The following is a 12,128-nucleotide window of genomic DNA, read 5'->3' as shown; positions in this document are numbered from 1 at the left end:
CTGAACCATCTCCCCCACCCAACTGATTCATCCCCTGGCAGAGCCATAATAAGATGGCATCCTCAGGAGGGAGCGGAAAGTGGGAGGTGGAGTCTCGTTGGAGGAATTAGGGCACTGAGGAAATGGGACACAGTTTGAGTAAGGGAATTTGCTTAATAAAAAAGTACGACCGGTCAAATGTGGTGGCGCACGCCTTTAACCCCAGCACTTAGGAGACAGAGGCGAGCCTTGTCTACATAGATGGTTCTAGGCTACACAGTCAGACCCTGAAGAAGGGAGTCAGCCTGAGTCACATACTCAGACCATGCCTCAAAAAATAAGTCAAAAGTTTAGGGCCTCTCCTTCCTCTTTCTGCCATCTTGGCGACTGTGGAAGCCTTCGGAAGCCTGCTGGGAACAGGACTTCTAAAAGGTAAATATGTCTGGAAGGCTGTGGTGCAAAATCTCCAGAAACCAAAGAGAGGACACCGCTCTTCTTAAAATTGAAGATGTTCATGCTCAAGATGAAACTGAATTCTACTTAGGCAGGAGAATTGCCCTGTGTATAAAGCAAAACAGCAATACAGCATCTTTTGAAATCAAACAAACAAGACAAGAGCGATCCGGGGAAAGGCACTAGGGCCCATGGAAATAGTGGCATGGTTCATGGCAAATTCTGAAGCAACCTTCCTGCACAGGTCATGGACACACCATCCATGGGACACTGTACCCTTCCCAGACTTAAACTAATGAAATATAAATCAATAAAAGTGGATTTGTGTTCTGGATAAATAATAAAACAAAAACAGATAAATAAAAAGATTTTAAGAATTTAATTTGTGAAATTTAAAAAACAAGATAGTGATTAAGGAAGACATCTGGTGTTGACCTCTGACCTCCACTCACAAATGAGTGCTGTGCACCTGCACATGCATATGCATTCACCCAATAATATGTACATTACACATGCACACATATACATGCACAGGTGCACACACACACACAGGAAACTGAGTTTTGAGCTGCCATCTTTGGCCAGTAGATGGAGACAGATCCCTGGAACAGTCAAGCAAAGGATTTACTGAGCCCTGAGATAAGTAGGCATCAGGTTAGGCTGTATCCCCAAATGATGGACTTTACAGAAACAAAGAGAACTGGCTCCTGGAAAGACCAGTAGTGATGAAGAGCGGGTATCAGCAGGCGTGTTCAGCTAATAACCCTGCGTTGCCTGTCGTCAGCAGCCCATAGGGTATGGAGGGTTGCAAAGATGAGCAAGGCAACATCTGGGGCTAGGTGGTAGCTCGCCAGACAAAGGCTGCACAAGTGTTAGGGCCAGAGTTCAAATCCCCATTACCCATGTAAAAGCCAAGTGTGGACACACATGCACCTGTAACCCCAGCGAAGTGGGGACCAGAGACAGAAGAACCACTAGGATGTGTTGACTTCTAGCCTAGCTCCAGACTCGTGAGAGACCCTGTCTCAAAGGAATAATATGAAGAGTGGCAGAACAAGACACCTAACATTCTCCTCTGTCCCTTGTGTGCACACATGGGCACGTGAACTCACACAACCATACACCCTTCACGTGTACACACGCTGGTGTGAAGAGTTCATTAGGATACAACGAGACACCAGTGGTGTCTGCCGGCTAATGCTGTAATAATGGTGTGTAACAAACATTCAGAGGCCTACAATACTGTTACTGTCTGCATGCTGGCAGGGGATCTGTGACTGGTAAGCTCGACTTAAGACTGGTTGGGGTTGGATTCGGATCTGCCCCGCCTGCCTCCTCATTCTCAGAAATTCTCTTACGCAGAACCCGATTTTCTCCCGAAAGATGGGAGATGGGTAGGAGGTCAGACTGTCCTACTGGCATTTGGGTAAAGAATCTACTATCAGGTCCGATGATACGAATCTATGAACCTGCACGTGAGAGGCTGAAGAAGGGACTGACTCAGCCTGGGCCACAGAGTGAAACCCTGTCTCAAAAAAAATAAATAAAAATGCAGTATGTGATTGGCCCATCCGTGTTGCAGCATGGACGAGGGAGTAGTTCACGAGGTCACGCCCCTTTCTGAGAAGCTGTAAGGCAGGAGAGCATAGCCACTGGTAAATTCCCTCTGCACCTTAAATGACCAGAGAGAGGAAAATGGGGATGGATTTCATCAAAATACTCCTACACATGTATCAATTTGTCAAAGACCAAATAAGAAGTATTTTTAGCAGAGCTAATGTGTATAGTGTGATTAAAGGTGGTGTATGCCTTTAATCCAGCAGAGGCAGGTGGACCTGTGAATTTAAACCAGCCCAGTCTACACAGTGAGTTCCCATCCATCCAGAGTTGTGCAGTGAGACCCTGTCTAACATATATATTGTATGTGTGTTATATATATGCACACTCATATAAATACATAAATACACATATATACATATGTATGTGAGTAGAAGGTGGGTGGGGATACAGAGAAGTTGGAACCTTTACCCTTTGCTGGTGGGAACACACAGGGTGACATGGTGTACTGGTTTCTCGTCTGATTGCTGTGACAATACACCACGTGGAAGGTGAGAACTGACTTCCGCAACTTGTCCTCTGACCTCACAGACGCCATGCCATTTGCGGGTCTGAGCTCACAGACACATATTGATAAATAGTCATCATTATTTTCTTTTTATTAATGTAGCAAGGAAGTACTGACACATGCTACAACATAGATGAACCTTGGAAGTAGTGTGTTGACCTGAGCCAGGCGCAAAGTCTCTTAGGTGACTCTAGTGTCACGATCTGTCTATGTAGTGCCCCCCACCAATGGCTCATGTGATCCTGACCAGGAGAGTTCAGAGTTGGGGGGCTTGAAAGGTGATAGAGCAGGAGGGTGCTGATGTCATCAGTGAAGTCATCCTCGGGGCAGTTCACAGCTGAATGGGATGTTAGGGGGCGGGCGCTACCTGTTGGAAGAGTTGTCCTGAAAAATGAGAGGATGATAGATTGGCATCTCTCTCAATCTCTCGCCCTCACACTCTCCTTTACCCTCCCACATAATGCTCTGCCTCATCACAAACTGTAAGGCCAAGTAACCATGGACTGATGCTTCTGAGACCATGAGCCCAAACAAATCTCGCCTCCTTTAACTGGACTTTGCCTGGTGTTTGGTAACAACAACGGAAAGCTAATGTGGTTAGAAAGGGCAAGCAAGTCTACAAAGGAGAGCAGAGGCGGGTTGAAGAGGGCCTGGTGATCTGAGTTTAAAATCCCAGGGTCCAGGGGTAGAAGGAGAGAAGAAAGTCCCATAAGTTGTTCTCTTACCTACACGTGTGTGTCATGGCACACACACATACGCACGCGCGTGCACACAGTGCACCATGGCCAAAACTGATTTAAACCCCATCTTGAAGCCAATACGAAGAAAAAATTGTTGGGACAAGGGGAGGGACTCGTGAGGAGAGAGCTGCCACAGCCAATGGCGGTGGCACACCTGATCTGACCCCAATTGCCCACTGAATAAAACACCTCCCTGTGCCCAAACCCACATCTTCGGTTCTTATTTTTAAATTATTTTTATTTATTCATTTTTGGGGGTATGAATGTGTTTGTGCATGCACACAGGTATGCAGGTATCATTGAACACGCACATGTGAGGGCAAGGCAGAGGTCAGTGTCAGGCACCTTCTCCAGTCAGTCCCCAACATATCTTTTCCAATCACATTTTTATTTATACCGATGGAGGGAGACAATTCTCAGATATCTTGGGCAAAGGGATGGATTCTTTCTTTCCAGCCTGTGGGTTTTAGGGATCAAACACAGGTCACCGTTGGCATCAAGAGCCTTTACAGGCTGATCTATCTTGTAGGACCTTTCTTTCTTTCTTTCTTTCTTTCTTTCTTTCTTTCTTTCTTTCTTTCTTTCTTTCTTTCTTTCTCCTTTTTCTTTCTTTCTTTCGAGACAAGTCTCTCACTGAACCTGGAGCTCACCAGTTCAGCCGGACTGGCTGGCCAGTGAGCCCCGGGTACCCTCTCATCTCTGCTCCCCCATCGCTAGGCTCAGGCAGAGCTCTGGGGAAGCCTGCACTGTTCATTTGCAGATTTAGATGGAAAGAGAGCTGGGCGATGAAGATAGTCTGAGCTGGAAGAGTGCTCTCTTGGCAAACATGAAGCCCTGGGTTGCCTCCCCAGCGCTGCATAAACTGGGCATGGTTGTGCACCCTTCTACTCCCAGCCCCGGGACGTAGGGGCAAGAGGATTGGGAGTTCAAGTTACTCTTGGCTCTGTGAGACCAGCCTCAGCTACATGAGACCCTGTCTCAAAAGAAGAGAAGAGAAAGCTGGGTGTGGTGGTACATCCCTTTAATACCAGAAGGTGGATCTCTGTGAGTTCTAGGTCAGCCTCCTCTACACAGTGAGTCCCAGGACAGTGACGGCTATTGCACAGAGAAATCCTGTCTCTAAAATGGGGGGGGGGGGGAGAAAGGAAGGGAGGGAAGGAGGGATGGAGGGAGAGAGAAAGAAAAAGAAAGAAAAAGAAAGAAGGGAGGGAGGGAGAGAGAGAGGGAGAGAGAGAGGGAGAGAGAAAGAAAGAAAGAAAGAAAGAAAGAAAGAAAGAAAGAAAGAAAGAAAGAAAGAAAGAAAGAAAGAAAGAAAGAAAGAAAGAAGGGAAGGGAGGGAAAAAGAAAGAAAGGAAGGAAGGAAGGAAGGAAGGAAGGAAGGAAGGAAGGAAGGAAGGAAGGAAGGGGTGAGGAGAGGAATAGGGGACAGAGAACAGCACAGAATCAGGTGGGCCGCAAAGGCTGGGCCGAGGGTTTCCCGCAAGCCCCTATGCTCACTCACACACTGTGCTGCTGCACAAGGACCAGCCACAGCCAAGGCAGCTCTGGACAATGAGGCCCAGGGCTGCTTGCAGTTCCCAGCACTGTTTCCTCTCTCTACCACGCAGGGCTCCCCTCCCATGTTTCCCCATAAGAGAGTCCCCCAGCCCTGCTCACACTTCCATGTTTCCCCATAAGAGAGTCCCCCAGCCCTGCTCACACTTCCATTCTAGCTCTGGCCTGAGACTGATTCAACTCCCCGAGCCCTGGTCTGTACCAAGCCCTCCAAGGAAGCTCTCCCAGCTGTGCACAGCTGGGAGCCATGTTGCTGTCTCCATGGCTCTTTGGGGGCATGACGATAGCAGAGTGCTGGCACCTTCAGTTTCAGTAAGCTCTCTGCCCCCTCACTCCTGGCACATCACCCAGGGTGATCTTCCGGCAGAAGTGGAGGCACTGACCAATGGGAATATCTTTTCCTGCTCTGGTGATAGCCGGTGACATCTGGAGTCAGGGCTGGAGTGGAGTGGGGTCCTGGGAGACCCTCTTTCCTGAATGATGCATGTGTGTCTTGAACTGGAGCAAGGGAAGGAGGAGTGACCAAGGCCCCTTTGTTTTGGATGCTCCCAAGTGTTACCGATAGTTGAAACTTCACCATCAGTGATTCATTCCTTGGGCTGGACCTCCAGCACAGGTGCCGTCTTTATCAAAGTTCATATTCTAGGCGGACATTAGCATAACTAATTAGGACATGGGCTGGTGGTGCATCTTAAATTACTGTGTGTTTGTGTGTGTGTGTGTGTGTGTGTGTGTGTGTGTGTGTGTGTAAAACAGGACATCTTACAGAAGCCCAGTCTCTCCTACTATGGGCCCCAGGAACTGAACTCAGGTCATCAGGCTTAGCAGCAAGCACCTTTACCTTCTGAGCCATCTTGCCAGCTCCTTATTATAATAGATATAATAGATATCTATTATTCTATTCCTTTCTTCACACAGCCCTATTTATTTATTTATCTTTAGATGTGTGGGTGTTTCGCCTACATGCATGTCTGTGCATCACATGTATGCCTGGTACCTGCAGAGGCCAGAAGAGGGCATCAGACCCCTAAAACGGGAATTGGAGATGGTTGTAAACTGCCATGTGGATGCTGGGAATCAACCCCATGATGTGGGAGTCCCCTCTGTGTGTTGCTTTTCTTGGTTAATGAATAAAGAAACTGCCTTGGCCTGTTGATAGGGCAGAACTTAGGTAGGCGAGGAAGATAGAACAGAATACTGGGAGAAGGAAAGAGTGGGAGAGACACTCTGGATCCACCGGAGATAGATGCTGGAAATTTTACTCGGTAAGCTACTGTCACACGGCAATATATAGATTAATGGAAATGGGTTAAATTAATATAAGAGTTAGCCAATAAGAAGTTAGAGCTAATGGGCCAAGCAGTGATTTAATTAATGCAGTTTCTGTGTGGTTATTTTGGGGCTAAGCTAGCCGGGCGCCCGTACGAACAAGCAGCCCCTCCTTGCAACAAACCCAAGTCCTCTGAAGAGCAGCCAGTGCTCTTAACTGCTGAGCCATCTTTCCAGCCCCCTAAAAGGTGTTGTCTTACTTACTTTTTTAATAGCTGGGGACACCTGTCACAGAGAACAGGGAATTGACACAAACCCTCAGCGATGGGGAAGGCCAGGTCTGATGACAAGTCTAGCAAGCCAGCCCTGCCCTCCAGGAGCAACTTAAGTACGCCAGTGACAGACAGGGCTCTGAGCTGTGGTCCAGATAAGCACAGGGTATGAGGGGTGCAGAGGGTAGACCCAGAGTCACACAAGATCTACAAGTTCCTCAATGTGTATTTTGGCTTTGAAGGATGTGTAGGAGTTGGTTGGGAGAGAGACAGCATGTGGGGTAGCTGTCTGGGGCTAATTCAAATCAAATGTTCAGCCCCAGGGCACAGGGAATGGAGCAGCTGTTCAGCTCAAGAGCTCAGCAGGGGCCATGTGGTCACTTTGGAGTGCCAAGTCAAAGTGACCAAGGCATCCATCACTGTTCCTAGGAGTCTCCTTGGTCCCCATTAGCATCCTAGTGACAGACGATTTTCTTGGTCTGAACAGGGTCATACCTGGGGAGTTCCCACACAGCGGTGCAGATGCCCAAGCCCTGCACCCACAGCCTCAGACCCAGAGGAAGGTCAGTTATGAGGGTCCTGGTCCCAAGCTGCAGTCAGCTCTTTCCATCTTGGTCCTCTTCTCTGAACCTTCATCCCCAGTTGGGGGAAACATGGGAGCGAGCCATGGAACAGAGGTATCCAAGACGGTTTCCAGGGGCTGAAGCCCTGTCTGTTTTCTCTCTCTCTCTCTCTCTCTCTCTCTCTCTCTCTCTCTCTCTCTCTCTCTCTCCCTCTCTCTCTTTCTCTCTCTCTCTCTCTCTCTCACACACACACACACATGTACACGCACACACACGTACATACACTTTCATACATGCACACACACACACTTTCATAATGCACTCACACACACTTTCATATGCACACACACACACTTTCATACACACATACACACACACACACACACACACTTTCATACATGCACACAGCACTCATATGCACAGGCAGGCCAGGCCAGACAAAATCAATTCTAAAGCTCACTGGCTTCAAAACCATCTTTCTGAAGAATGCATAAACTTGATTTAATACTGGCTTTGACATATGGGATTCCAGGTGCCAAAGCCCTGAAATACCTTGGAATGTGCTAGAACAAAGTATAAGGCACCCTGTCTTGGCCCACCCTCGCCCACATCCATCTGGCTGGCAGTCATTGAACAGGACCCTGGATTTCCAGTAGCTTCTTCCAGAGAGTCTGAGATGTCAGTTCAGGTCAGGAGCTAGACCCGCAGCTCCGGCACTCCGCCAGTGTTCAGGTGGCATCTTATGACAAGGCTAGCCCAGGAGTAGAGGTGGCTGAGGACAGGCCCCTGGCAGCCATGTTCTTCATGCCACTTCAGAGGTTGGGGATGCAAACGTTCCATTCATTCTGATAGACGAAGACCCTGCCTGAGGGCCCAATGGAGGGCCTCTGAGAGCCATCTCCAGACACCAAGAAAAAGCCCTCTGGTGAACCCAGCTTCATCGTTTCTCTAAATTCTGTGAGATGAGAAGAAATGGCCAAGTAGCAACATCCTCATCCCAGCCCTCAGCACCTCCAGAACCATGGACCAGCCATAGTGGAGCAGAGCAGAGTGTGAGCAGCTGTTGGGAATGGATGCCTTGGTTTCCCTGCACTGCCTCAAAACATCCCACACCAAGAACTTCCTTGAAGGTGGACAGGGGGAAAAGAAGGTAATGGTGTCCAGAGATAAACATGTTCCTCCATATAGTGACTTCTAACGACTCTGCTGTGATCTTGTTTCTTAACACACCAGGCCAGCCAAGAGGTTCCATCGTGAGCACAGAATCAATTAGTAAGGTCTGCTTGGGGCACTATATTGAATTCTATCACTATGTAAATGCTGCAATTGATTGATGATGCCTGCAATGGTCAGGGATATTCCCCATGTGTCATCTATAATGCTAGGTGACTTTCCCCTGCAGCAGAAAGGAAGGTTCTCAGGACCTTAAAAATTACCTCTTGGAAGGTCATTCCTTATTTTGCCCTTTTCTGAAGATGTTAATATTGGTTATATATTAAAAAATCATTTGTCTAAAGTAGAAACACAGTACTGAATTAATTTCTTCTCCATGGAGATGGCTAAATGTTTTCTTCCTTGCTGGAGACTCAAAAGGGGGTACAGCTGTCACTGAAAGAGACCTTAGACCCTTAAAAAATTCCATCCAGGAAAAGGCAGGCAGAGCTTGGCACTATGCTCTAGGTTAGAGTTCACAGTTCACTTTCCATGATGCTTTGATTCCAAAATCTAAATGACCCATGGAATCTGGGTCACCTCATTTGGACACCTTGGTCTGCAGTGTGCTGGGCAGGTAGAGGTACCTCCAGATGGCATAGTAGTGGGTACCAGCACCAAATGCCACAAAGAGGTGCCAGATGGCATGAGCAAAGGGAATCCTCCCGTCACTCTTGAAGAAGACCATGCCCAAGCAATAGAAGACCCCTCCTGTCATCAGCTCCCAGATGCCCTCGGTGTTGGGCTGTTGGAAGAAAAGGATTGGACACAAGTCAGAGGGAGAGTTCATCATTCCCTGCTACCCACATGGAAAGACATACAAGTGGCGAACAAACCCCAAGTCCCCTAGGAAGTCTCAATATTGTGGCATCAAATTTTCCATATTAACTTGCAAAATCTGCAATTGATGATAGCGAACTCAAACCTCAGAGGCCTAGCACTTGGAATAAGGCAAATGTAGCAGGATTAGAAATCCAAGGTTCTGCCTCTACAGTGCAAACCCAAAATCTCAAAATGGTTGCTTTTATAGGGAGGCATAGCAAGTTCAAGGAGAATGTAAGCTAAATACTGAGACCCCAGGGGAGGGAGAAAGAGGGCTGGAGATGCGGCTGAACAGTAGAGTACTGACCTAGAATGTGCAATGCCCTGGGTTCAGTCCCCATCGCTGCACACACACACACACACACACACACACACACATGCACACACGCACACAGGGTCAGTTAGTATACACACTTGTGCACGTGCATGCACACATGCACACGCGCACACACAGAGACAGTATACACACGCACATGCATGCACACACGCACACACTCACGCATACATGCGCACACATACAGAGTCGGTTAGTATACACACACGCACACACGCGCACATGCATGCATACATACACACACTCACGCACACACACAGAGTCGATTAGTATACCCATACCATGGAATGTTACTTGTTACATTGCCTTAAAGACAAGAGGACCATTGTGACACAAGCCACCATGTGGAGGAGCTCCAAGGACACAATGCTAAGTGAAATAAGCCAGGCACGAAAGGACAGCTACCACAAAACGTGACTGTCCCAAAGTAGCCAAGCCCATAGAGACAGACAGCAGAAGGGGATGCCATGACCTGGATGGAGGATGTTGCACAGAGCTGTCCTCCAAGCCAAATTGCCGCCATCTCCAGAAGTTTTAGCTGGGCCTGCTTGCCAAGATCGTCACAGCTGGGCTTGTTGAATGCTGATACCCCCTCTTGGAAAGAGGGGGCAGGGGAGGTCATAGCCTCACCTGAGTATCTAGCCATCCCTCCCAATTCATCCATAATTGCACACGGCCTTGGGGTTCCTGAGAAGGACTAGAAGATATGGGTGGGGGCTATGGAGGGGACTCCATCTCCATAGCCACAGGGAGTCATCAAGCATGGTGATGCAAACCTTCCAGTGTGGCTGCTTCCAAGTCGTCCATGCTCCTGCCCATAATCCCTCACACACTGCCCTGCAGTAAGCTAGAGCAGACTCTGGTGGACCCAAGGAGGGGTAGACGTTGTGCACATCTTCTCAGGGGGAGGAGTTTTAGCAATAGAGGAAAAACGGGATTCCTGGTGGGGGGAGTGTGCTCGTGCTCTCTCTCTCTCTCTCTCTCTCTCTCTCTCTCTCCTCCTCCTCCTCCTCCCCCTCCTCCTTCTTCTTCTTCCTCCTCCTCCTCCTTCTCCCCCCCCCTCTCTGTAGTATGTGTGCACGCATATTGAGGACGGAAATCCGCCTCAGGCATTTCTCCTCAGGACACCATTCATTCACCTTCGGTTTTGGTTTGCTTTGTTTTGTTTTGGTTTGGTTGGTTTTTTGGGACAGGGCTTCTCTGTGTAGCCCTAGCTGTCCTGGAGCTCACGCTGTAGACAAGGCTAGTCTCAAACTCGGAGATCCGCCTGCCTCTGCCTCTCAAGTAAAGAGATGTACCACCAGCCCCCGACCATCCACCTTGTTTTATGAGGCAGGGTCTCTCACTAGCCTGGAGCTCATCAGTAAGGCTACACGGACTGGCCAATAAGCTCAGAGATTCTTCCCAGTGCTGGGATTACAAATGCATGCATCATGTCCAGCTTTTTATTTTAAGATTATTTTTTACTTTAAAAAGTTGTTTACTTGTTTGTGTGTGTATGTCATGAGTATGTGGGCACCCAAGGAGGCCAGCAGAGGGCACTAGATACCCTGAGCTGGAATTACAGGTGTTTGTGAGCTGCCAAAGGTGATGCTGGACGCCACACTCATGCCCTTCATCTGTACTGACACACAGGACCTACTCATCTTTAGGTCAGTTGGGTTCCACTATCCTTGTCTTTCTACAGCTTGAACAGTCACAAAACAAAGTCTTTTGGAGACTGGGCAAGTGGCACCTGCCTGCAACCCTACTCTACATAAATGAGTTTGATACTAGCCTGGGCTATCGGAGACCCTCTCTCAAAAAAATAAAAACGTCTCTTAGAGATTAAAGCTCCTGTGCGGTGCTTAATTTTAACTGCCAACTCGACAATCTAGAATTACCTGAAAGGAGAGTCACAAGAAAACGTCTAGATCAGGTAGTTTAGTGGGTATGTCCGTGGGAGGTTGTCTTGATTGTCCTAACTGATGTGTGAAGCCTCAGCCTAAGAATGGGCAGCGCCATTCTCTGGATTTGAGTCCTGGACCATATGACAGTAGAGGCAGTAAGCTGAATACTAGCCACACATGAATTTCTCTCTGCTCTTGATTGTGGATGTCACAAGTTGCTTCAAGTTCCTGCCTTGGCTTCCCCTCAATGATGGACCGTAACCTGGAATTGTGATCCAAATTAACTCTTTCTTTTATAAACTGCTGTTTAAAAATCATTTCATAGCCAGGCAGTGGTGGCACACGCCTTTAATCCCAGCACTCGGAAGGCAGAGGCAGGCAGATCTCTGTGAGTTCGAGGCCAGCCTGGACTACAAGAGCTAGTTCCAGGACAGGAGCCAAAAGCTATGGAGAAACCCTGTCTCAAAAAAACAAAAAAAAATCATTTCATTTTTAGTTTTATATATATGTATATGGGAGGGGAGTATATGCACCATTTGTGTGTAGTGCTCATGGAGGCCAGAAGAGGGCATCAGATCACATGGCGTTTAAAGTGTTTGTAAACCACCTTATGTAAGTGCTAGGAACCAAACTCAGGTCCTCTGCAAGGGCAACAAGTGCTCTTAACCACTGAACCATCTCTCCAGTCCGGCCCTCTAAGTTGCTTTTGATCATAGCATCAAAAAATTAATCTAAAGCATTTGAGTGGTACTGAAACTACCTCTAAGGCATCACACACACACACACACACAATAACGTTTTCCCTAGTCCTCAAGAGTATTGTCACTGAATATTAACCACACAGCAGTTGAGACATGCAGTGTTTCTTAGCAGGCACCGTGTCCCGGGCACCATGGTCAGTGACTTGCCTGAGCTG

The 12,128-nt window shown here is 48.0% G+C and overlaps 1 protein-coding gene across 2 annotated transcripts in view; it reads right to left on the bottom strand.

Moving 5' to 3' along the window:
- Positions 1-7,430: 7,430 nt before the first annotated feature.
- The window catches only part of Mmd2 (monocyte to macrophage differentiation associated 2), a 44,936-nt gene continuing 40,238 nt past the window's right edge, over positions 7,431-12,128 (bottom strand). For both annotated transcript variants that reach the window (XM_057765453.1, XM_057765452.1), the window contains one exon: positions 7,431-8,912. In XM_057765453.1, the coding sequence (XP_057621436.1) occupies positions 8,709-8,912 (204 nt within the window). In that variant the 3' untranslated portion in view covers positions 7,431-8,708. The remainder of the gene's footprint in view (positions 8,913-12,128) is intronic.

The sequence above is a fragment of the Chionomys nivalis genome, chromosome 3 (genome assembly GCF_950005125.1).
Source record: "Chionomys nivalis chromosome 3, mChiNiv1.1, whole genome shotgun sequence".
In the NCBI taxonomy this organism is placed as follows: domain Eukaryota; kingdom Metazoa; phylum Chordata; class Mammalia; order Rodentia; family Cricetidae; genus Chionomys; species Chionomys nivalis.
The sequence above is the reverse complement of the archived record's forward strand: the minus strand, read 5'-3'. Positions and strand labels throughout refer to the sequence as shown.